Source organism: Oncorhynchus tshawytscha, linkage group LG02 (genome assembly GCF_018296145.1).
Source record: "Oncorhynchus tshawytscha isolate Ot180627B linkage group LG02, Otsh_v2.0, whole genome shotgun sequence".
Taxonomy (NCBI): Eukaryota; Metazoa; Chordata; class Actinopteri; order Salmoniformes; family Salmonidae; genus Oncorhynchus; species Oncorhynchus tshawytscha.
Genome location: NC_056430.1, coordinates 64,456,626 through 64,484,144, shown reverse-complemented (window position 1 = coordinate 64,484,144; position 27,519 = coordinate 64,456,626). Strand labels below are relative to the sequence as shown.

Below are 27,519 nucleotides of genomic sequence, written 5' to 3'. Positions count from 1 at the left end.
GTCAATCCTCCATAGGAAACCTATTGAAATCCTAAAAATATAACTAGAATAGACATGACCATTTAAGTTGACATTCAGTGGGTGGAATGATGGGCATCTTTGGGGTTGTACATTTTTTTAAATTAAAAATGAGCTAAATTGCAGTGGTCTGAAGGGATAGGTATTTTCTATGGATTTAAATTACACCTGCATTCAAGAGCATGTTTTGGCTCAACCAATGGCAGGCACAACACAAAAACCTCAGACGATATGAAAAATGGTCTAAGATACAAAATATGCAACATTTGAGATGAAACAAATCGGAGTTTAAAAAGGTTTAACATTTTAGAATTTATGAAAAACTTTTTTTCCCATGAAATAATAAAATTGTTTGACAACACTAAGCTTTTAAATGATAAACTCCACAGTTTCTCTTTTCCATTGGTGTTTCATGGTATGGTAAAGTATGGAAAATTGTTCAACTTTGAGAACCTTCATTTCTGAATGTTTTGGCATTAAGGTCCAAAAAGGCATTTTATGACCACTTATTCCATGGGCAAACACGTATGGCAAGTTTTGTTTTAATTAAAAAAGGTACGTAGTTAAAGTGATTGAATTCTAAAATGAATTTACTCTAATGTCCAGACTCATGTTTCAGACCAAAAACAACACACTAGGCTATAGGCTACAGGTAACTGCCAAAATAAAGGAAACCCCAACATAAAGGGTCTTAATAGGGCGTTGGGCCACCACAAGTCAGAACAGCTTCAATGCACCATGGCATAGATTCTACAAGTGTCTGGAACTCTTTTGGAAGGATTTGTCACCATCCTTCCATGAGAAATTCCAGAATTTGGTGTTTTGTTGATGGTGGTAGAAAAACGCAGTCTCAGACGTCACTCCAGAAACTCCCATACGTGTTCAAGTGGGTTGAGTTCTGGTGACTTGAGAGGGCCATGGCAAAATGGTTAACATCATTTTCATGCTCATCAAACTCTGTGGATGGGGGGGCATAGCTCTGGTTGCCAAAATAATGGCCTTGCCAGCATTTTAATACACGGCCTTAAGCATGGCAGGATGTTAATTGCTTAATTAACTTAGGAACCACACCTGTGTGGAACCAACTACTTTTAATATAGGCCTACTTTGTATCCCTCATTTACTCAAGTGTGATCGATTTTGGAGGTTAGATGTACTTAAAGAGTCAACATACACCCAATGCTAAACAAAGGTCACATGACAAGGGAAAACAAACCCCACAATGAATAGGAAAGCAAAACAAGAAATGTTAAGGCCATGATAGTGACTATTTTTAACAGAGAAACGCAACACTACTCAGGCCCTGACTGAGGGGGGGGGGCTGACTCCAGATCAGTGTGGGGAAAACAATGATGGTAACTACAAATCACATAACCCGCCTAGTGCCTTCTAAACACGGTGCAGTGTGTAATATGTAGCGGCTGTTAGTGGTAGCCCAAAGACACTGTACTAGCTTGTTGAGGCTGTCGCTTGATGCTAGAGATGCCCTTGAGATACACTTCAAATCGATCCGGGATGCTTCTTCCAAACAGGAAATGACCTACTTATTACATATTTTCAAATTCCATATCAAAAGGCCCGAGTCACATCACAAACTCAAATACCACATTTGCAAGCATGACTCATTGCTCGGTCACAGCTGAGCACATCTTCAACCATCAGAAACTCACAAGGGAGACTGGGTCAATATTTAGGCCTTAGGCTGTCTAATATTGACACAAAGCATCATGGTCTTTTTAAAGTCAATTCAAGATAAGGGTGTCGGTAAAAGAGTGTCACGCTCGGTGTTGACAGGTGACAAGAGGAAGACGAGGACATGTTCCAATACTCTGACAGGGTTTCCTTTCTTGTTTCATTTCCATCATTAATGCTGATCGGTGAAATGGCAGGATGGTTTCCCCAACATGTTGCTTTAACTTCTGATATCAGAGGTTGTGTACTGTGATGGAAAGGAAGGAAGAGGGAAATATTTAAGAATATTCAAAAGATGAAAAGGTAATTGGGACAAAGGCCTAGGCAGTCACGCGAGCCACCGCCCCATTGTCACATGACTCTAACAGAGCTACAGTCAGTCAAATGCAGCAGTTAATCCAAACAGACCCAACCGGCAGAGCTCCACCACAGCACGGCAAATTTGGATTCGATTGCCTCCAGCTCAACTCTTCCCCGAAGCAGATTAGGCTAGCTATCAAACAAAACGGAAAGAGACATTTGACTAAAATTGGCTATATCAGGTTTCCAAATAAGCACGAAAGCATGCGTGTGTGTTTATGTGTGTCAGCTCAGGTCTCCATAGCTACAGGATACACTAAGAGGATAGGCAGGCCAAGTGTGTGAGTAACATTCCCAGGAATTTAGCTGGGACGTTTATAGGATCACTTTCCAGACATGCATGGGGAAATGTCAAAACAATACCTAATCCTTTCCAGGAAATAGAAAACAGGCCTTCTTCCTTTAGGAAAGGATAGTAAGACTGAGGGTGGAAGACTGGAAGAGGAACTATTTCTTAGTGTTTTCAGGAAGGGGAACGGAGCACACTTTGGAATGGAAAGCAAGGAAGTGAAAACAGTGGGAATAAATGAGTTGGGTGGAAAAGGAACCGAAGGATATTATCACGACTATTTCCAGACTAGAGGGGACTAGATGGTGTGTGAAAGAGACTGGTCTTTAGAAAGGGAAGGACACTGGCCAAGGTCAGGCTGCTGGAGCTGACGTGTGGGCGGGTGACTGCCTTAGTGTTGCCGATGACGTTCGTCAGTAGCAGTGATAATGTTTGTGTGTGTGTAAATGTGTGTGTTGGGAAGGGAAATTGACGTGCCCTGCGATGGTCAATGACCACTGAACTGCAGTGTGTTTATGAGACCTGTTCTGCTATTTATGCCTACTGTATGTGTGAAAGAGGTTGGTTTAGGGTAGAGACTCATGTAGCTTGGGGCGGAGCAGCCTGTCTGCACGGCACACACACAATCATCCTCACATCACAACAATTACATCAGCTCTAATTAAGCTAAGATTTGCTCTGGGATCAGTTCTTCACCCTACTTGGCAATCAGCAGAGGTCTAGCCCGACACTGACTCTAGATCAGATGACAGGATCTGATTAAGAGCTAAAAAAAAGGACAACGCAGACAGGCCCAACAACAATCTGAGATCACAAATACCTAGTCCTACACTCTACCTAACACACACACACACACACACACCCAGAGGGAATATTGATGTAATTGCACAGTGCTGACGTAGCCTAATGGTTAAATCAATAGTAATGGGGGGACCCATGGCTTATATCAAAACACTGTTTATAGTGACAATACTACAGTGCTGGGGTTACACAACGCAACTTTCACACAGTTGCAAGGGACATCATCTCAAACGCAATTGAAATTGCCTGGGACTCCAGTGGACTTCCTAGATGGGTGTGAGTGTCGTCTCGAGACTGTATCAGCATTGTTGTGTAAAAACAACAGAGCCAAGAGCCAACAGGACGTCAGTTCCTATATTTATAACAGCCGTTCAACGGCGACAAGCAGGACATTTTGGTGAGGGGCCGCTTTTGAGATTAAAACATTTGATGAGGGCTTGGTTGCCACGCAACATCAAAACAAAAGCAAAAAAACAAGGCATTTAGATGTCTGTGATATGGCCGGAATGTTTTTTTCTTTGGTTTTTAATGGTTGACAAAACAATTATCTTGTTCGAAAAGACAGATGTTTACCTTAGAATGAAGCTATTTGTACAAAAGAGATTGAGGTATTTGGAGTGTTCGGTTATGTACGAAGCTCTTTGGTCCAACATAGACTTTCAGATGAAGTCTTTCAGATGACATTTCATAGTAATATTTGAAATGAGAACAATCCCCTTTTTTACATTCCCTATATCCATTATTCCATCTCTTCTCTTTTTCCAGCACAAAGTGGATTTAATTCAGGGCAGCCCCCCCCACGCGCGCACACACAGTAAACAGAAACAAAAGGAGCATTATAGTGATTGCCTTCAGCACTATTCTGGAAAGTACTGTACTGTCAATGCCAGGCCTGGTAGCCAGGGGAATGCAGTGTTGCTGACTATGATGGCAGTTATCAATGGATGCTTTGAGTGTGTCTGAATTGGTACCCTATTCCCTATATAGTGCACTACTTTTGACCAGGGCCCAGGGTTCCTGGTGGTTCAATATGTTGAATATGTTGTGCCACATGCGGGCTGTAGCCAGGTGAACGGTACAGGGTGGCTGTTGATTAGACTGACTGGGTCGTGTCTACTGACCTAGCTGGCAGAGAGGATGGTGGTGTGTGTGTGTGTGTGTGTGTGTGTGTGAGACGTGTGTTGGTCAAATAACCACTTGACCCCAGAGTATATGTGACGCCTGTGGCTGGGTCCTCTGCAGTGGCTGGGTCCTGTGCTGTTGCTATGTAGTCCAACTGGCAATATTTTTGGCACCTCTCCCACTGGCATTAAGCTGAAATATGAAGCATAATTCCACATCTATTCAAGAGATCACACACACACACACACACAACACACACACCTGCTTACACAACTTGATTACAAAACTGCATCCATCCTAAAAGGGTCAGGGCAGGCGTTCAGGTGTGCTGCACTCTGTACCAAATGTAATGTGAGGGAAAAAAATTCCTCATGGTTTCTATTTTCAGAGTTTAGCCAGAAAAGCAGGTCACAGTGGAGTGAGAGAGAGAGAGAGAGAGAGAGAGAGACAGCTGTGTTCCAGACTGTTCTGAACGGTCGAAATGCTAAGAAAATATTGTGGTTTTGGCTTGGTAAGACTTGGTAAGTTCCACAAAAATAAAAAAAACGTGTCTTAATACTCCTGACTGACTCCCTTTCCTTGTCTCCTTTCCTCTGTGAGTATTGAAAGGGGCTGGAAAGATTTCCTAAATGTTCAACCATCACATCCTTGAAAGATTAGGGGTCAAGGAAAGGAGATGAGGAAGGAAGCCATTACAAGTTACTGAGACACAGCCTAGGGGCTTTAAGGATCCCTTAGAGTATTCCTAGTATATTTCTATGGTTTGTCCTTTCTGTAGGCAGTGTAGAATAGCCTAAATTCCCTTTAAATGGCAAACTCCTGCCAGGTGTCACAGCCTCCATTTAAGTCTTTTCACTGCTCATCAAAACCGGTTTCCTTATCCTGCCCAGTCCCTCAACTCTCCTGTTTAATAGGATGATAGCTATTGACTGAGTGTGGCCTGGAGTAGGTGGAACCGCGCCGTTGGGAGTCCTTGGGTAATACACCGAGGCCTGTCACTCCTGCTCAATACAGAGCATAGGCTAACAGGTTATACAGCTTTAAAGTGGGGCATATCAGGATGCAATGGCTTCCCTGTTATACACGGAGTACAAATCATGAGGAACACCAATATCCACTTCAAATCAGTGTAGATGAAGGGGAGGAGACATGTAAAAGAAAGGTTTTTAAGCCTTAAGACAATTAAGACATGGATTGTGTATGCGCCATTCTGAGAGTGAATGAGTAAGACAAAAGATTTGAAGTGCCTTTGAACATGGTATGGTAGTAGTTGCCAGGTGCACAAGTTTGAGTGTGTCAAGAACTGCCACGCTGCTGGGTTTTTCACACTCAACAGTTTCCTGTGTGCATCAAGAATGGTCCACCACCCACTTGACACAACTGTGGGAAGCATTGGAGTCAACATGGGCCAGCATCCCTGTGGAACGCTTCGACACCTTGCCCTGCCGAATTGAGGCTGTTCTGAGGGCAAAAGGGAGTGCAACTAAATATTAGGAAGGTGTTCCTAATGTTTTGTACATCATGTATGGGCTATTTTATTGTTCATATCCTGATTGTTTCCACACTTAATCTCAACGCTAAGTAGCTACAGAGTTTAACTGCAGTATTCAGTTTGGTGCACAAGCATCATGACTGTACAGCACACAAGAAGATTGTGTTTCGGTGTGTAGGGGTGAAAACTATTAGAACTATTTGAATAGCTACATAGCTAGCCTAAGCTCTGTATAGGGCAGCTACTAAGTACCCAACACCACCCACTCTACAGCTCTCATCAACACAGAGGGTAATGTCAGGGCAGTATTCTTAGCTCTGCCAAGGACGGTATAGTGGGCATGAGCCCCATTTCTGGGAATGCAGTCGGCATGAGGTGAGTGAGTGAAAGAGTGTGTGAGAGAGAGAGAGAGAGAGAGAGAACTGAGGAGAGCTGAGGAAGCCCATCTGTCAGCTGTAAAAAACACTCTTGCCATCAAAACAGGAAATGCTGAGCTAAAAGTAGACACTCACTGTGCCACGGCCAGACAGGCATTTAGAGAGGCCACTGCCACCGTGACACACACAAAGCTGTTGGTGTTGCCCAGTAATGCTACACATGGTTCTACTTCTGCAACATAAAGTAGTCCTGATATTTAACCAACTGAGTTAGGCTACTTTAAATGTGTCAAATGTAGATCCAAGTACAGAATGAGGCGGTCACAGGGCAGAACGGGGCGGTCACAGGGCAGAACGGAGCAGTCACAGGGCTGATTTCAAGTTTTCATAACAAATCGAAAATCGGTATTTTTGGACACCGATTTGGCCAATTGTCATTTTATTTTTACCCCTTTTTATTTAACCTTTATTTATCTCGGCAAGTCAGTTAAGAACACATTCTTAATTTCAAAGACGGCCTACGAATGGTGGGTTAACTGCCTTGTTCAGGGGCAGAACGTCAGATTTTTACCTTGTCAGCTCGAGGATTCAATCTTGCAACCTTACAGTTAACTAGTCCAACGCTCTAACCACCTGATTACATTGCACTCCACAAGGAGACTGCCTGTTACGCGAATGCAGTAGGAAGCCAAGGTAAGTTGCTAGCTAGCATTAAACTTATCATATAAAAACAATCAATCATAATCACTAGTTAACTACACATGGTTGATGATATTAGTTTATCTAGCGTGTCCTGCATTGCATATAATCGATGCGGTGCGTATTCTCAAAAAAGGACTGTCGTTGCTCCAACGTGTCCCTAACCATAAACATCAATGCCTTTCTTAAAATCAATACACAGGTAAATATTTTTTTAAACCTGCATGCATTTAGTTAATATTGCCTGCTAACATGACTCTTTACGAACTGTGTGAAGACTATTTCTTCCTAACAAAGACAGCCAACTTCGCCAAACAGGGATGACTTAACAAAAGCGCATTTGCCAAAAAAGCACAATCGTTGCACGACTGTACCTAACCATAAACATCAATGCCTTTCATAAAATCAATACACAGAACAATATATTTTCAAACCTTCATATTTAGTTATCCAGGTTACCAGGCAATATTAACCAGGTGAAATTGTGTCACTTCTCTTGCGTTCATTGCACACAGAGTCAGGGTATATGCAACAGTTTGGGCCGCCGAATTTGCCAGAATTTTACGTAATTATGACATAACATTGAAGGTTGTGCAATGTAACAGGAATATTTAGACTTATGGATGCCACCAGTTAGATAAAACACAGAACGGTTCCGTATTTCACTGAAAGAATAAACTTCTTGTTTTCGAGATGATAGTTTCCTTATTCTACCATAGTAATGATCGAAGGCTCGAATTTCTGTGTGTTATGTTATAACTAAGTCTATGATTTGATAGAGCAGTCTGACTGAGCGCTGGTAGGCACCAGCAGGCTCGTAAGCATTCATTCAAACAGCACTTTCATGCGTTTGCCAGCAGCTCTTCACTCTGCTTCAAGCATTGAGCTGTTTATGACTTCAAGCCTATCAACTCCCGAGATTAGGCTGGTGTAACCGATGTGAAATGGCTAGCTAGTTAGCGGGGTGCGCGCTAATAGCGTTTCAAACATCACTCGCTCTGAGACTTGGAGTAGTTGTTCCCCTTGCTCTGTAAGGGCTGCGGCTTTTGTGGAGCGATGGGTAACGCTGCTTTGAGGGTGGCTGTTGTCAATGTGTTCCTGGTTCGAACCCAGATAGTGGCGAGGAGAGGGAGGGCAGCTATACTGTTACACTGGCAATACTAAAGTGCCTATAAGAACATCCAATAGTCAAAGGTACAGTGGGGCAAAAAGGGATTTAGTCAGCCACCAATTGTGCAAGTTCTCCCACTTAAAAAGATGAGGCCTGTAATTTTCATCATAGGTACACTTCAACTATGACAGACAAAATGAGAAAAAAACTGAAAATCACATTGTGGAATTTAATTAATTAATTTGCAAATTATGGTGGAAAATAAGTATTTGGTCAATAACAAAAGTTACTCTATACTTTGTTAAAAAGTTTCTCAAACGTTTTCTGTCAGTCTTCACAAGGTTTTCACACACTGTTGCTGGTATTTTGGCCCATTCCTCCATGCAGATCTCCTCTAGAGCAGTGATGTTTTGGGGCTGTTGCTGGGCAACACGGACATCCAACTCCCTCTAAAGATTGTCTATGGGGTTGAGATCTGAAGACTGGCTAGGCCACTTCAGGACCTTGGAATGCTTCTTTACGAAGCCACTCCTTCGTTGCCCGGGCAGCCCGCTTGGAGTTTGCCAAAAGGCACCTAAAGACTCAGACCAATCGGAAACAATCTTCTCTGGTCTGATGAAACCAAGATTGAACTCTTTGGCCTGAGTGCCAAGCGTCACACCTGGAAGAAACCTGGCACCATCCCTACAGTGAAGCATGGTGGTGGCAGCATCATGCTGTGGGGGTGTTTTTCAGCGGCAGGGACTGGTAGACTAGTCAGGATCGAGGGAAAGCTGAACGGAGCAAAGTACAGAGAGATCCTTGATGAAGTCCTGAGTGCTCTGGAGCAGGTTCTCAGGCTGGGGCAAAGCTTCACCTTCCAACAGGACAACGACCCTAAGCACACAGCCAAGACAGCGTAGGAGTGGCTTCGGGACAAGTCTCTGAATATCCTTGAGTGGCCCAGCCAGAGCCTTGAACCCAATTGAGCATCTCTGGAGATACCTGAAATTAGATGTGCAGCAACACTCCCCATCCAACCTGACAGAGCTTTGGAGAATCTCCCCAAATACAGGTGTGCCAAGCTTGTAGCAACATACCCAGGACTTGGGCGGCAGGTAGCCTAGTGGTTAGAGCGTTGAACTAGTAACCGAAAGGTTGCAAGATCGAATCCCCGAGCTGACAAGGCTAGATTTTTATCTGTCGTTCTGCCCCTGAACAAGGCTGTTCCTAGGCCGTCATTAAAAAATAAGAATTTGTTAGTAACTGACTTGCCTAGTTAAATAAAATACTCACGGCTGTAATTGCTGCCAAAGTACTGAGTAAAGGGTCTGAATAATTATGTAAATGTGATATTTTTTATAAATTAGCAAAAATTAAAACAAATGTTGCTTTGTTATGATGGAAACAATCTACAATGTGTAGATTGATGAGGGAACAAACTATTTGATCAATTTTAGAACAAGGCTGTAACCTAACAAAATGTGGAAGAAGTCTAGGGGTCTGAATACTTTGTGAAGGCATTGCACCTCCATTGACTTACAAGAAACACATATCCCTGGCATCTTTATTGATGGCTGTGGGAAGTTGGCAATCTATAACATCTTCCCATCCCCATTGACTAGTTATAGAAAACAACTTGGCACTTTTGCTGACAGCCTTTGGAAACTGGTCCTCTTTTCATAATTTCTTCCCATCCTCACTGGCTGTGGAGCAACTCCATTGACTGTATTAGTGAATGGTGAAGAGGCTGCATTGAGCGTGTCATCGCTTCCTGGAAATAAAGGCTGCTGTGTCAGGAGGCTATGGGCCGTGAAGCATGGGACAACGAGGAAGACCTGGGGAGCAGGGCGCAGGTGAGTTGTGGTGTACTGCGTCAGAGGGAAATAACGGCACAGAAGGAGAGTGTGTGTTATTGTGTTTGTGTAAGTGAAGACGCAGGATGGGGGAGGGACTCACACTGTACATATAGCCTAGCCTACATACTGGTATACAATACATACATACACACATACACAAACATTACACTGTATGGGAATATGTAGGTCAATCATATTCCTATTAACGTCACACTGGCTCCCTACGTCTGTAGTGAGTCACATTGACTGCAGCTTGGCTCTACGTAGACTGCACCATACAGGTGCAGCAGAATACGCTAACGGTCAATTGTGTGACGTGTGTGTGTGTGTGTGTGTGTTACTGCTGGTAGAGTGAGGCGTTGGAGTGGGGGAGGGCTGTCGTCGATAAGTCGTCGCAGCATCTCGACCTTGCAATGGGGAGTCCTGTGATAAGTGAAACAGATCAGGATAATTCTCACAGTCCCAGAGTCAGTTGATAGAAACTCTGATTAATACAGCTTACTCGCACATAGCAGGCCCAGAGTCAGTCTCATCAATGCTGCCTCACAGAGCAGAGCGCTTCTCTAGGGGCTACAACCAGTCTCTGGCAGACGCAGAACTGTATCCGACGAAGTGAATTACACTCCGCAGGCGGATGCTGCTTGCTGACAGACTCAGTGTGTGGAGGAACAATTCCGAACCAAAATATAGTCATGACGCCAGCCACAGGGGAGAAGGCAACTCTCTGCATAATGCATAAACTCGCATCACAGAGAATGGAAATAATACTGTAGGCAATATGTAATGAGTTCCCATGTTTCTAAAACCTCAATTAAAAAGACCTCTAGCCTAACCCGAAAGAATGGAAAAATGGCTCAGTCTTGTATAAAATTCTCATTAGCGCAGTAAGTGCACTTGAATTCCCATTAGCTCACATGGTCAACATAGGAATGAAACCGCTGTACTTAGCCTACTACTGTTGAAATCCTAATGACAAAAGCCTGAAAGGTGACACGCTGGACAGGATGGATTGAGAGAATAAATGGACAATCCCCAGGCTTAGGGGCCTATAGGAGATGGTAAAGAGATTAGAATAACAATACAGCTAGAGACGGAGATGAAGAGAGAAACTACAACACTTCAGGTGAGAATGTGGCGAGAGCTGAAATAGCCTAGATCTGGGATGGAGGAAGAGGGATGAAGGAAGTGGGTCAGGATGAGGGATGGGATGAGACAGCTGCCAGGTCATACTGGAGTTGTTCTTCTACACTGGGCCAGAGAGACTACTAGACAGAGCACAGCTAGTCAGGTCAGCAAGCTAGTTTAGAAATTGGAGGTAAGCAGATCCACCTGTAAATCCAATCTTATTGGTCACATACACATGGTTAGCAGATGTTAATGCGAGTGTAGTGAAATGCTTGTGCTTCTAGTTCCGACCATGCAGAAATATCTAACACGTAATCTAACAATTTCACAACTACCTTATACACACACGTGTAAAGGAATGAATAAGAATATGTACATATAAATATATGGATGAGCGATGGCCGGACGGCATAGGCAAGATGCAGTAGATGGTATAGAGTACAGTATATACATTTGAGATAAGTAATGTGGGGTATATAAACATTATATAAAGTGCCATTGCTTAAAGTGACTAGTGATACATTTATCACATCCAATTTTGAATTATTAAAGTTGCTAGAGATTTGATTCAGTATGTTGGCAGCAGCCACTCAATGGCCTTGAGATTGAAGCTGTTTTTCAGTCTCTCAGTCCCAGCTTTCATGCACCTGTACAGACCTCGCCTTCTGGATGATAGCGGGGTGAACAGGCAGTGGCTCGGGTGGTTGTTGTCCTTGATGATCTTTTTGGCTTTCCTGTGACATCAGGTGTTGTAGGTGTCCTGGAGGGCAGGCAGTTTGCCCCCGGTGTTGTGTTGTGCCGACCGCACTACCCTCTGGAGAGCCTTAAGGTTGTGGGCGGAGCAGTTGCCGTACAGGCGGTGAAACAGCACGACAGGATGCTCTCGATTGTGCATCTAAAAGTTTGAGTGCGCTTTTGGTTGAAGCCAATTTCTTCAGCCTCCTGAGGTTGAAGAGGAGCGGTTGCGCCTTCTTCACCATGCTGTCTGTGTGGTTGGACCATTTCAGTTTGTCCGTGATGTGTACGCCGAGGAATTTAAAACTTTCAACCTTCTCCACTACTGTCCTGCTGATGTGGATAGGGGGGTGCTCCCTCTGCTGTTTCCTGACATCCACGATCATCTCTTTTGTTTTGCTGACATTGAGTGTGAGGTTATTTTCCTGACACCACACTCCGAGGGCCCTTACCTTCTCCTTGTAGGCCGTCTCGTCATTGCTGGTAATCAAGCCTACCACTGTAGTGTCTTCTGCAAACTTGATTGCGTTGGAGGCGTGCATGGCCACGCAGTCATGGGTGAACAGGGAGTGCAGGAGAGGGCTGAGAACACACCCTTGTGGGACCCCAGTGTTGAGGATCAGCGGGGTGGTGATGTTATTTCCTACCCTCACCACCTGGGGGCGGCCCGTCAAAGACCAGGAGCCAGTTGCACAGGCGGGGCCGAGACCCAGGGTCTCGAGCTAAAATGACGAGTTGAGGGTACTATGGTGTTAAATACTGAGCTGTAATCAATGAACAGCATTCTTACATAGGTATTCCTCTCGTCCAGATGGGTTAGGGCAGTGTGATTGTGTTTGTGGACCTATTGGGGCGGTAAGCAAATTGGAGTGGGTCTAGGGTGGAGGTGATATGATCCTTGACTAGTCTCTCAAAGCACTTCATGATGACGGGAGTGAGTGCTACGAGGCGAGTCGTTTAGCTCAGTTAGCCTTCTTGGGAACAGGAACAATGGTGGCCCTCTTGAAGCATGTGGGAACAGCAGACTGGGATAGGAATTGATTGAATATGTCCGTAAACACACCAGCCAGCTGGCTAGGGATGCCGTCTGGGCCGGCAGTTTAGTTTCTGTCAATAGGCTGGGAGCAACAAAATGGAATCGTGGTCAGATTTGCCGAAAGGAGGGCTTTGTATGCGTCGCGGAAGTTACAGTAGCAATGATCCAGAATGCTGCCAGCCCAGGTCGCGCATTTGATATGCTGATAAAATTTAGGGAGCCTTGTTTTCAGATTAGCTTTGTTAAAATCCCCAGCTACAATAAATGCAGTCTCAGGATATGTGGTTTCCAGTTTACATAGAGTCCAATGAAGTTCGCTCAGTGCTGTCGAGGTGTCTGCTTGGGGAGACTTCTCCTGGTAGATAATGCGGTCAGCATTTGATTGTAGGGAATTTTAGGTCAGGTGAACAAAAGGACTTGAGTTCCTGTATGTTGTTATGATCACACCACATCTCTTTAATCATAAGACATACACCCCCGCCCTTCTTCTTAGCAGAGAGATGTTTTTTTAAAATGTCGGCACGATTTGTGAAGAAACCGGGTGGCTGTACAAACTCTGATAACGTATCACAAGTAAGCCATGTTTCCGTGAAACAGAGAATGTTACAATCTCTGATGTCTCTCTGGAAGGCAACCCTTGCTTGAATTTTGTTTACCTTGTTGTCAAAAGAGATACTGGATATTGGCGAGTAGTATACTCGGGAGCAGTGGGCGATGTGCCCGTCTACGGAGGCTGACCAGAAGACCGCTCCATCTTCTCCTTCTGCGGCGCCGTTGTTTTGAGTCATAGTGAGTAAAGGGGTAAGGACAGTGAGGTTAACTTAATCTAGTCCGATTGGTCTTCAGGTTTCAAATTATATTTCCATTGGGCTGGGGAAATGTGAAAGAATCTGCTTGATTTAATAACATTTGTTTGTGTGTACTATAGTCAGTCCCTCCAGGATTCCACGATCGCATAATTCAATGCAGAAATCAACCAATTAGCGCAGATTACACGAGAGCTCGCAATTCTGACCAATCCCCGCACTTTTAGAGCATAAAAGGGTCCAATCAAAAGCAGGTTTGTAATTTTGACCAATTACTGCACTATTAAGGTGGAAAATGGCCCAATCCAAAAACAAAGTTTTTCCCCTGGCCTGTCAGCATATTCACGTGCTAAAATGGGTGATTGTTGATGGCTGATAGACAGTACAATGAACAGAAATAAATCTAATTTGGCAACAACAAAAAAACTGTGCACATATTACTTTTTATTGCTTTATATAACATTTACGTGAAAAAAAAAACATCACAAAATGTGTCGCAGAATTTCAGAAAAGCTGCCGCAAAATCAAGCATTTTTGGCCACAGATATCACAAAAACATTTTGCGAAATCCTGGAGGGACTGTATGGTGCGAGAAGCTAAGAGGGACAACCAAGCGTGGCAGCAAACAGGCCTATTTGATTTAGCTGGCCATAGGCCAGACCTGCTGCACTGTTGGCACACCTTTACACTGAAGCCAAACACCCCACATAGAGAAAGTGAGAAAATGAGAGAGAGAGAGAAACAGAAGTGACAAGGAGAGGGAGGAAAGTAAGAAAGAAAAAAGGTTAACCAGCCAGCTGACTACACACCGCACAGAGATTGGGAGAGAGAAACAGAGAGAAAGTGAAAAGGAGAGAGGTTCCAAGGAGAAAGGACAAAGAGGAAAGATGGGGTCTAGTCAACAGACATCAGCTTTGTCCAGCGGTTGCCAAGAGCAGTTGTTATCCTCATAATGAGCTGGTTAAACACATAGTTACTGCAGATATAGGCTCTACGTCTTCATAGCCAATCCAACACCCAGTGCTGCCTTGGCCCAAGGGGAGTAGAGTACCCGCAAACCTCGAGTGAAATCTAAACCCTCTCCACAAAAGGTCTTTATATTTTACAACATATACGCCTAGACATTGCCTCTACCTAAAGATTCCACATGTACTACTGTATAAATTGAGAAGCCTCATTTTGTAAGGTAGAGGGGTTGGACGTCTTGTTAATGATTTCATAATTCTATAGGTTCTGAGGTTTCTACAGCCAAGCCTCTGATTCTCAGTGTAGAATCCTAGTGGAGAGAAAAGGCTACAGTGCCTTCAGAAAGTATTCATACTACAGCCTGAATTCAAAATGGATTAAAACAAAAACATTCACCCTTCTACACACAATAACCCATAATGACAAAGTGAAAACATGTTTTATAGATTTTTGCAAATGAAATATAAAATGTCATGTACATAAGTATTCACACTCCTGAATCATTACTTTGTATAAGCATATTTGGCAGTGATTACAGCTGAGTCTTTCTGGGTAAGTCTCAGTTTTTCACACACCTGGAATGTACAACATTTTGCCCATTATTCTTTTCCAAATTCTTCAAGCTCTGTTAAAATTGGTTGTTGATCATTGCTAGACAACCATTTTTCAGGTGTTGCAATAGATTTTTAAGTAGATTTAAGTTAAAACTAACTCGGACCCTCAGGAACATTCTCCATCTAAGCAACTCCAGTGTCGATTTGGCCATGTGTTTTAGGTTATTGTCCTGCTAAAAGGTGAAACCATCTCCCAGTGTCTGGTGGAAAGCATACGGAACCAGTTTTTCCTACAGAATTTCCCCTGTGCTTAGCTTTGCCTGAAAATCTCCAGTCCTTAATGATTACAAGCATACCCGTTACATGATGCAGCCAACCAGCCAACACTAAGCTTAAAAATATGGTGTGGAACTCAGTAATGTGTTGTATTTGCCCCAAACATAACTTTGTATTCAGGGACAAAAAGTGAATTGCTTTGCCACATTTCTTGCAGTACTACTTTAGTGCCTTATTGCAAACAGGATGCATGTTTTGGAATATTTGTATTATGTACAGGCTTCATTTTCACTCAGTCAATTAGGTTAGTATTGTGGAGTAAATACAATGTTGACCATAGCTGCGGTTAGAAGTTTGGAGAGAGGAAGAAAGAAATGACGGCTATATTGGTCCACTAATACAGGACTAGGGTTGCCATCCGTTCGATAAAATACGGAACGCTTCCGTATTTCACTGAAATAAACTTTTTGTTTTCGATTTGACCATATTAATGACCAAAGGCTAGTATTTCTGTGTGTTTATTATATATATTTATATGATTTGATATTTGAAAGAGCAGTCTGACTGAGCGGTGGTAGGCAGCAGCAGGCTCGTAAGCATTCATTCAAACTTTAAACCTTTTGCCAGCAATGCTTGAAACACAGCGCTGTTTATGACAAGCCTATCAACTCCCGAGATTAGGCTGGCAATACTATAGTGCTTATAAGAACATCCAATAGTCAAAGGTATATGAAATACAAAAAGGTATATGAGAAATAGACGAGTCATAATTCTTATAACTACAACCTAAAACTTCTTAACTGGGAATATTGAACCACCAGCTTTCATATGCTCTGAGCAAGGAACTTAAACGTTAGCTTCTTTACATGGCACATATTGCACTTTTACTTTCTTCTCCAACAATGTGTTTTTGCATTATTTAAACCAAATTGAGCATGTTTCATTATTAATTTGAGACTAAATTGATTTTATTGATGTATTACATTAAGTTAAAATAAAAATGTTCATTCCGTATGGTTGTAATTGTCATTATTACAAATATAAATAATAATAGTAATAAAAAAATATTTTTAAAATTAAAAATAGGCCGTTTAATCGGTATCGGCTTTTTTTGGTCCTCCAATAATCGGTTTCGGCGTTAAAATCATAATCGGTCGGCCTCTAGGAAGGACACCGGTATCTTTGTAGTGACGGTGTATTGATAGACCATCCAAAGTGTAATAAATAACTTCACCATGCTCAAAAGGATATTCAATGTCTGATTTTATTTTTACCCATCTACCAATAGGTGCCCTTCTTTGCGAGGCATTGGAAAACCTCCCTGGTCTTTGTGGTTGAATCTGTATTTGAAATTCACTGCTCGACTGAGGGACCTTACAGATAATTGTATGTGTGGGGTACAGAGATGAGCTAATCATTCATCTAACATGTTAAAAATTATTATTTCAAATAGTGAGCCCATGCAACTTATTACATGACTTGTTAAGAACATTTTTACTCCTGAATTTATTTAGGCCATAACAAAAAGGTTGAGTACTTATCGACTCAAGGCTTTTCATTCTTAATTAATTTGTAAAAATTCCACTTTGACCTTGTGGTATTGTTTGTAGGCCAGTGACAAAAAAAATGGTTGATTTAATCCATTTAAATTTAGGCTGTAACATCAAAATGTGGAAAAAGTCAAGGGGTGTGAATACCTTCTGAAGACAGTATAATACGGAATGCAAAGCTTTCGTAGAGAGATTCGAGGTGAGAAAAGTTCTAAATTCTGAGATGACGTTTAAATGGTGTTGTTCTACCAGACAAATTATATCGAAAGAGTAAAGAGTCCACCAAAAACAGGGCCCCACAAGGTTAAAATTATATGCAGAAATTCTTGGAATCTGGCCTGAAAATCCACTCATCAGGACCACATAGACAAACATAGGCTACTCTCTCCTCCCTTCCGTCTCTCACGCCATCTGCATAAACGTGATGCTGTCTGATACAGTATCAGAGCTCCAACCCTTATTAGCCTATAGGCTACTATCCACTAGCATACAACCATCTGCCCAATGACATTAATTCGTGGAAAAACTACTTAATTCACTAGTGCCATGGAAATTGCATCAGTAGTCTATACCACACAGATGCTTGGCTGATGGCAAAACAGACATTTCCATTAAATATTAAGGGAGATTACCCTGCGATGGCCTATCTCTATCCGCTAGAGTGTGCGGAGGTAGCAAGGCTGCAACCCAAAGAGGATTTGACTAAAAAGAGGACTCTTCCGCTTCTCAAACGGTGCACAGATGTGCAGCTGCAACAGCAGGTTGGCAATGGACACACTGTCCATTCCCAAGGTCTGAGGCGTTTTGTCCTAGCGGATTAGCCTAGTGCAACCCTCCACTTAAAACAATGGGCATGCTAGACTAGGCTAGGCTTACGGCCACGCTAAAAATCACCTTTCTGACCGTGCCCAGATGTGCAGCAGGCTGGCATGGGACACTCTGTTCCTTCCCTGATGGCCCGGTGGTGCTGTGTCCTAATCTAGTGGATTAGTGCATCCCCCTGTCTGTTGTGGCTCAGTTGGTAAGAGCGTGGCATTAGCAATCCAAAGGACGTGGATTCAATTCCTGCAGGGATCACAAACATAGGCTAGACCCACTAACAATGTATGTACTGTACTCTAAGTTGCTTTTGGTGTCGTCTGCTAAATATTGAGCCACGCTACTCTAATTAATCTGGACACTATTGGAGTCTGAGGGAGAGGGAGGAGTGGGGGTTGGTTGCTTCAAATCAGAACACAGAGCCTCTCTTCACCTGAAACAACAAACAGTGTTAGTTTCTCGCCTACTTTGGGAACACAATTTCCCACAAAGGGCAAAACTTTAAAAACCCATGTAGTCCGTAGGGGAAATAGCAGTTTGTTTCAAGGAGGACACAGAGTCCTCTCACCTGGAACAACAAGTCTCGACATCCCTCTCTCCTCCCATTGGGAACACTATCTCAAATCAAATGTTATTGGACGCATACACATATTTAACAAATGTTCTTGCGGGTGTAGTGAAATGCTTGTGAAGTGCTCATGGGCTCCATGAACCGGCACGGCGTGCTAATAGCAACAATAACATCAACTACACTTCCTGTTATTGCGGAGAAGGCACGCACGAGTCGGGAGTGTATGCTGAAGGGAGACTATGGACCACTACTCTTTCTGTAGCTATTGTTTTATTTCCTTCCAAAGCACTTCCTCTAGAGAAATATTACTCGGGTGAAAGCTGGACGGTATTCGTGCGACCTCATGCATATGCACGTGTCCAGATTACTGAAGCATACTAGTTAGCTGCTGCAGTAGCAGCCCATGGACACTTTCTTCCGAGAGACTGACGACATCTAGCCTCGTTAAAGAGGAAGTTGCGTTTCCCATTGCTGGGCTCGGTGTTTCTCAGCAATTCTCTGTCCTTATCAGTCACTTTCACAGGAGTCCTGAGCAATTATTTCCTGACTCCCCCTCAAAAAACACTAATTTTGAAAAATGACAAATCATTCAAGTTAGCGGTCTTATCTTTTTGAAATAATGTTCAGTGTTTCCTCTATTTCTTAGGAGGGATGCAAAGGCAAACTAATTGGAGTGATATTGTATAACAGCATGCTACATAGGCCTAATCGGCCCCCAATACATTTCACCTTTATTTAACCAGGTAGGCAAGTTGAGAACAAGTTCTCATTTACAATTGCGACCTGGCCAAGATAAAGCAAAGCAGTTCGACACATACAACGACACAGAGTTACACATGGAATAAACAATAAAACAAACATACAGTCAATAACACAGTAGAAAAATAAGTCTATAGACAATGTGAGCAAGTGAGGTGAGATAAGGGAGGTAAAGGCAAAAAGAGGCCATGGTGGTGAAGTAAATACAATATAGCAAGTAAAACACTGGAATGGTTGATTTGCAGTGGAAGAATGTGCAAAGTAGAGAGAAATAATGGGGTGCAAAGGAGCAAAATAAATAAATACAGTAGGGAAAGAGGTAGTTGTTTGGGCTAAATTATAGATCGGCTATGCACAGGTGCAGTAATCTGTGAGCTGCTCTGACAGCTGGTGCTTAAAGCTAGTGAGGGAGAAGTGTTTCCAGTTTCAGAGATTTTTATAGTTCGTTCCAGTCATTGGCAGCAGAGAACTGGAAGGAGAGGCAGCCAAAGGAAGAATTGGTTTTGGGGGTGACCGGAGAGATACACCTGCTGGAGCCCCTGTTACAGGTGGGTGCTGCTATGGTGCCCAGCGAGCTGAGATAAGGGGGGACTTTACCTAGCAGGGTCTTGTAGATGACCTGGAGCCAGTGGGTTTGGCGACGAGTATGAAGCGAGGGCCAGCCAACGAGAGCGTACAGGTTGCAGTGGTGGGTAGTATATGGGGCTTTGGTGACAAAACGGATGGCACTGTGATAGACTGCATCCAACTTATTGAGTAGGGTATTGGAGGCTATTTTGTAAATGACGTCGCCGAAGTCAAGGATTGGTAGGATGGTCAGTTTTACAAGGGTGTGTTTGGGAGCATGAGTGAAGGATGCTTTGTTGCGAAATAGGAAGCCAATTCTAGATTTAACTTTGGATTGGAGATGTTGGATGTGAGTCTGGAGAGTTTACAGTCTAACCAGACACCTAGGTATTTGTAGTTGTTCACATATTCTAAGTCAGAGCTGTCCAGAGTAGTGATGTTGGACAGGCATGCAGGTAGCGATCGGTTGAAGAGCATGCATTTAGTTTTACTTGTATTTAAGAGCAATTGGAGGCCACGGAAGGAGTGTTGTATAGCATTGAAGCTCGTTTGGAGGTTTGTTAAAAGTGTCCAAAGAAGGGCCAGAAGTATACAGAATGGGGTCGTCTGCGTAGAGGTGGATCAGAGACTCACCAGCAGCAAGAGCGACATCATTGATGTATACAAAGAAGAGAAGTAGTTGGTGAACCAGGTGAGGCAATCATTTGAGAAACCAAAGCTGTCGAGTCTGCCGATGAGGATGTGGTGATTGACAGAGTCAAAAGCCTTGGCCAGGTCAATGAATATGGCTGCACAGTATTGTTTCTTATCGATGGCGGTTAAGATATCGTTTAGGACCTTGAGAGTGGCTGAGGTGCACCAGCTCTGAAACCAGATTGCATAGCGGAGAAGGTATGGTGGGATTCGAAATGGTAGGTAATCTGTTTGTTGACTTGGCTTTCGAAGACCTTAGAAAGGCAGGGTAGGATAGATATAGGTCTGTAGCAGCGGGGTCAAGAGGGTCCCCCCTTTGAAGAGAGGGATGACCGCAGCTGCTTTCCAATCTTTGGGAATCTCAGATGACACGAAAGAAAGGTTGAACAGGCTAGTAATAGGGGTTGCAACAATTTCGGCAGATAATTTTAGAAAGGGTCCAGATTGTCTAGCCCGGCTGATTTGTAGGGGTCCAGATTTTGCAGCTCTTTCAGAACATCAGCTGACTGGATTTGGGAGAAGGAGAAATGGGGAAGGCTTGGGCGAGTTTCTGTGGGGGGTGCAGTGCTGTTGACCGGGGTAGGGGTAGCCAGGTGGAAAGCATGGCCAGCTGTAGAAAAATGCTTATTGAAATTCTCAATTATAGTGGATTTATCAGTGGTGACAGTGTTTCCTATCCTCAGTGGAGTGGGCAGCTGGGATGAGGTGTTCTTACTCTCCATGGACTTTACAGTGTCTCAGAAGTTTTTTGAGTTTGTGTTGCAGGAAGCAAATTTCTGCTTGAAAAAGCTAGCCTTGGCTTTTCTAACTGTCTGTGTATATTGGTTTCTAGCTTCCCTGAAAAGTTGCATATCACGGGGGCTGTTCGATGCTAATGCAGAACGCCATAGGATGTTTTTGTGTTGGTTAAGGGCAGTCAGGTCTGGAGAGATCCAAGGGCTAAATCTGTTCATGGTTCTAAATGTCTAGAATGGGGCATGCTTATTTAAGATGAGGAAGGCATTTAAAAAAATTACCAGGCATCCTCTACTGACGGGATGAGATCAATATCCGGCCAGGTCGATTAGGAAGGCCTGCTTGCTGAAGTGTTTCAGGGAGCGTTTGACAGTGATGAGTGGAGGTCGTTTGACCGCTGACCCATTACGGATGCAGGCAATGATTGCCGAGATCTTGGTTGAAAACAGCAGAGGTGTATTTAGAAGGCAAGTAGGTTAGGATGATATCTATGAGGGTGACCGTGTTTACAGCTTTGGGGTGGTACCTGGTAGGTTCATTGATAATTTGTTTGAGATCGAGGGCATCAAGCTTAGATTGTAGGATGGCTGGGGTATTAAGCATGTTCCAGTTTAGGTCACCTGGCAGCACGAGCTCTGAAGATTGATGGGGGGCAATCAGTTCACATATGGTGTCCAGAGCACAGCTGGGGGCAGTCTATAGCAGGCGGCAACGGTGAGAGACTTGTTTTTAGAGAGGTGGATTTTTAAAAGTAGAAGTTCAAATTGTTTGGGTACAGACCTGGATAGCAGGACAGAACTCTGCATGCTATCTCTGCAGTAGATTGCAACACTGCCCCCTTTGGCCGTTCTATCTCGTCTAAAAATGTTGTAGTTAGGGATGAACATTTCAGAATTTTTGGTGGTCTTCCTAAGCCAGGATTCAGACACGGCTAGAACGTCCGGGTTGGCAGAGTGTGCTAAAGCATTGAATAAAACAAACTTAAGGAGGAGGCTTCTAATGTTAACATGCATGAAACCAAGGCTATTACGGTTACAAAAGAGAGTGCCTGGGGAATAGGAGTGGAGCTAGGCACTGCAGGGCCTGGATTCACCTCTACATCACCAGAGGAACAGAGGAGGAGTAGGATAAGGGAACAGCTAAAAGCTATGAGAATTGGTTGTCTAGAACAGAGAGTAAAAGGAGGTTTCTAGGAGCGATAAAATAGCTTCAAGGTAAAAATGTACAGACAAAGGAATGGTAGGATGTGAATACAGTGAAGGTAAACCTAGGTATTGAGTGATGATGAGAGAGATATTGTCTCTAGAAACATCATTGAAACCAGGTGATGTCATCGCATGTGTGGGTGGTGGAACTGAAAGGTTGGATAAGGTATAATGAGCAGGGCTAGAGGCTCTACAGTGAAATAAGCCAATAAACACTAACCAGAACAGCAATGGACAAGGCATATTGACATTAAGGAGAGGCTTGCTTAGTCGAGTGATCATAAGGGTCCAGTGAGTAGTGAGGTTGGTTGTGGTAACGGCGACTCAGACAGCTAGCCGGGCCATCGGTAGCAAGCTAGCATAGGACGGAGGTCTGTTTTTAGCCACCCTGTGCGTTTCTGTCGGTAGATTAGTGGGGTTCCGTGCGGTAGAGGGGATCAATCCAATTGGCAAAATAGATATAGTTATAGTGACCCAAGAAAAATTGTCCGATAGACCTATTCAGATAGCAGCCGATAAGACAGCTAACGATTAGCGGGCCGCAGATGGGCATTCAGGTAACGTCGCGATGGAGGGGCCAGTTGGATAACTCCCTCGGGCAGATAACGTCGGTAGTCCAGTCGTGAAGGCCCGGTAGAACCATTTTAATACTTTAAGAAAAAAAATACTTCATGATGCTGTTAATACATTCCTTTGAGCCTAATGGCAACATTGCTAGAGGTGGAAACATTTTACTTCAATCCGGTCATTGCCTTGAGTGGGTGGTTGAGGCACAGCAAAGAAAGAGGCTGTATTTCTTCTAGAAGGAACGAGTTTAAAAAGGTAATTGACAGACAGTCAGAGGAATGTAGCGCTTCAGTTCTCTCCTTCCAGAGACGGTAAGAGGGTGTTTCAGAAGACTGACAGTTTCCAAACAGAGAAGAAAAGTGGACAGGGAGAGATGGAGACATGCAACATTCCTCAAAGCAAAATGCCAAATAAAATCCCTTAAAGAATGAAAAGCCATGTTGGCCAACTTAAGTCTGTTGAAAGACGAACTGCAAGCCTTGTCATACCAAACAGAATCTGATGACAACACAGCACTGTTTATAAACACACCCACAACGACATATCAAATCACACGTGCCCTGCAAAAACACGTACATTCTCATGCAGTGCACGCCCACAGCTATGCTGCATGAAGGTGTGGCACAAAGTAGGGACACTCAAATAGGTGCAGTCAAGGAGTTAGCTGAGAGCAGAGCAGGGACAGACAGCTTGCATGGCTTTGTGATCTCACTAGGGCATCAATAACACCAGGGCAATGTCCTGTTCAGTAAATATCCCCACCCCCCTCGGTCTCTCAGCTCCATGGCAGAATATTTAGAGTTGCAGGAAATTGCTTTAAACCTGCAACAGTCTCTCAGCTCGATGGAGAAATCTGTATAATTGCAGGAAATTGTCTTAAAAATGCTAACATTTCTCTACGCCGCCCAGATGGGGGACCACCATCTCAGCCGCTTTTTGATACAGAAAATACCCAGAGTGTCTGCCAATTTGTAATTTCCCCGTGGAGAGAGAATTTATCAAACTGCCTCTTCAAACACACCAACTTTAGGAGGGGCCATATCAGTCAGTGTAAATGTACCACTCACATCAATAAAGAAAAGAGCAGACAATAGGCTAGAGAATACGTGGCATAGTGAACCACCTCTTCTACTAGGCTACATAATTCTGACAACTGAGTCAGGCCGACCTGTTGAAGAGATATCAAATAAAAAAAATACAGGAGACAGACAATTGGCCATTACGACACACAGTGAACCACTTGTATCTGCACATAAACGTGTGCATCGTTCAACCATTGTGCAACCATTTTTTCCTGCCAAATAACCCTCTTCCTTGAATCCTTAGCTTCTTATGTTGGTTCTCTACCCCTCTGCTAGTGCCCCAGATTAACAGAACCCGTCCCATCTGACTCTAAAGGCATCCGCATGCTTCCCATTTGACAGTTCATAACAGTTTGTGCTTCTATCATGATATTTTGTGAATTTTTTTGTTAGTTTTGGTCTTCAGCAAAGCGTTTTTGTGGGGGGAGGGGCTGTTCGTGCACACACACAAACATTTCTCGAGGCAAGCCGAAGACGGTAGTGAAGTCTTGGCCCCTTCGTCGATGTTTGGCCAACAGTAGGGATTATTCAATCAAGTGTGTCATTCAACTTGTTTTCATGTACATTTTTTCACTTGAGAAATACTGCACCAAACATAAAATTGCATGACTGAGATCTCAGGAAAAACGTCAAAATGAATGACAGATCTCTTGCGTTACATTAATTCTGACTATTTTGAGGAAGTGTATATTGGCTACAGTGTCTCAAGATGGACAAAGTACTATTGCAGCTTATTTCACGTTTTTCAACTGAAGGTCTTTTAAGAGCAACATCAAATCGTTTCACCTAGCTGAACCGAAGCCTTAAGGCAGCTCATCCCAGCTTGGATGCCCCTCAGGCAGCCCAATGTGGTTTTCCTGCCATTTCAGTCCAGCCCCCCTCCCCTCCTCCTCCCCTGCTGTCCCCCAGGTGTAGTGTTCAAGCAGCTGCCACTCACCGACTATTTATAGCCCCCTGTCCAGTGCTTGCCCACCATTCATCAAGGCCAGCGCTAAGGAGATTAGCCTCTTCTTCACTTTAATGGAGAAAGCTTATTTGAGGCAGCAAATAAAACCTGCATGCATGGCTACAATAGCCAAACTCAAAATAGTTTATGGAATCACATTCAATTGAAGCGCAGTTAAATGGGATTGAACTAAAAACAATGCCTTGATTGCATGTCTTCTGGAAATAGTTACAGGTCTTAGAGTTGGCCAACCTTGATTTTCCAATGAAAACTGAGTAACAACACCTATTAAGTAAAGCAAGATGAGATGGTTAACCAAAATGATATGTTATCATCCTCCTCCTAGCCATGTGAAACACAGTCATGAAGTAACACTACTAAGTTACCACAGTGAATTATTCTGATAACCCACCATAACACAGTTTAATGTAGTGAACATGCGCCTCCCGGCCTGTAGCCACTGTACTGTGGTACTGTGGAGAGGCGGAATAAGCCAGTGTTTTTCCACTGCTCATCTGCCACTGAACCGTTTACTCAGTGAACCCTCTGACAGCCCTGCCTGACAGTCCTGTCCTCTAGCTCTGGAGGCTGAGAAGAGATAGAAAGAGAGGGGGAGGAAGAGAGGTGCCAAAATAGGGAGAAAGATGGAGCAAACGAGAATGAAAAAGAGAAGGACAGTGAGTGCGTTAACTTTTACAGTAATCATTTGATATTAAACTGGTTAAGGCAGTAGGCATATTATGCAATAGTCATGTAAACACCTTACGTCGGCTCAAGGTCAAAATCTATGTACGCATTCGCAGATTACAACACCTGGTTTTAAATCCAGCTGTGCGCTTGATCTGCGCATGTGCCAGCACCAGCCGAGTGAGAGTCCCTCTTTAGCGTGAGTGAAGTGAGTTTGGAACAGCTGAATATATGCAAAGTAGTTTTCAGAATTAAATATGCTTCCCAAAAATAACATGGTCGCTGTGGTAGAATGTTTATTTTGGATTTCCTGCATTTATCAGAGTGCCATCAGGTAGCCCGATTTCAGATGTCTCCATGGATACAAGACTATTAAGGAAATTGTTCTTGCAAAGCATGTAAACGTTTTAACCAAACTATTATATTAATCTGACTATGCACAATAGGTTGCATTATTTTGTGAAACCATTGAGGCAGAGAGAGAGGAGGAGAGAGAAAGTGATAGACACCCAGAGAGAGAGAGATAGACAGACCGAGGCAGACGCTACATCTATACTTCCAGGTTGTGTACTGCACGCATCCCCTCATCTTATCTGAGTGAGTGAGTACAACTCAAGCACACTATAGGAGCCAGAAGACACTCACTCACCAAAAGCCTGCACAGGTGCTGCATTTAACAGAGGAAACAGACCAGCAACCAGTTCAGCAGTGGTACTTCTGTTCAACATAACAGTGCCCACCATTTAATATTGAGATATTAAAAGGGTTGGTGCACGGACATGGCCTGAGATGGTGTGGAGGTTTGAGTTGTCTACATACTAGATGGACTAGAAGTGATTTGTGCATCCTGGACTGGACTTGGCAATTCTTGAGCGGTCTGCTTGGTACATTACAAATGATCAGTCAAGAAGACCAGTCGAAGACCATCAAAGTATTACGACTGCTAGTGCATGTTAGACCCAAGCAGCTAGATTCATACGCCACAGTGCAACACGACCACACATCACGCGGCACACGTTCAATATGAAGCCAAGGTTGCCCTAACGTACTTTACCAACCCTTCCCTCAAGGTGGTCTTGGGGACCCATTCCTTACCATTACATAACCCAACCACTACTGCCTGGGTATTTGTTAGACCTAGGCTACATCTCAAACAACCGTGTTGTCAAGTTCAAGTCAATCATATGAAGGACAGGGTTACCCTAACGTCCTTACCAACCACTTCCTAGAGGTGGTCTTGGCGACCCATTCATTACCGTTGCATAACCACTACAGTACATCTAATATTCATGTGGGGCATCAATGGAGGTCAAGAGTCTAGGGTAGAGTAACACTTACCTCCATCACCAGCTCAAAAGGCTGCTTGTACACCCTGATGGGTGACTGATACTTCTGCACCATGATGGGAATGACTGTGGTGCCAACGACCTGAGAGAAAACAATCTGATATTAGAGCTTATATAACCAACATCATAGACTTGTCTTGGCGAGAGAAGACAAAAATGGACCAGACTGCATTAGACTGGGTGCATAACATACAAAGAAAATAGTTATTGAGTTGTTAAATTGGCAGTATAGTTCTGGATGGCCCCGCTGGAGGAATCTGACATGTCATTAAGTAAGCCACGTGTTTGTGTGTGTGTGTGTGTGTGTGTGTGTGGCAGCTGGCGGGGAGCCCGGAGTACTTGGCAGTTTGTCTGCAGTGATTGCCTGCAGGAAGGCACTTTGCTCTGCCGTGGGAGAGGAAGCGCGTCTCATTGAACTGATCAATGAATTCAGAGTTTCGCACCATGCATTACACATTCAGGTACTGAACTGCATAGGGAACAGAGATGGAAATAGACATGGCCAAATACTGGAAAGTCAGGGACTGCTAAGTGCCAACTAGTCACAACCGCATGACTGATAAACTATTCAGGTAGACCTACATTGATGCGTATGTAAATATTATGTGGAGCTAGCGGTAGAACTGAAAGCTTGGGAGGCATTAATACTGCACTACAGCCTACGTAAATGCATGAATGCGTGCTTGGCTGTAGAG

General features: G+C 43.6%; 1 protein-coding gene across 4 annotated transcripts in view; it reads right to left on the bottom strand.

Moving 5' to 3' along the window:
- LOC112245649 (SEC14-like protein 1) overlaps positions 1-27,519 on the bottom strand; it is a 64,772-nt gene that overhangs the window by 20,856 nt on the left and 16,397 nt on the right. For all 4 annotated transcript variants that reach the window (XM_042302581.1, XM_042302591.1, XM_042302589.1 and 1 more), the window contains one exon: positions 26,817-26,906. In XM_042302581.1, the coding sequence (XP_042158515.1) occupies positions 26,817-26,879 (63 nt within the window). In that variant the 5' untranslated portion in view covers positions 26,880-26,906. The remainder of the gene's footprint in view (positions 1-26,816; positions 26,907-27,519) is intronic.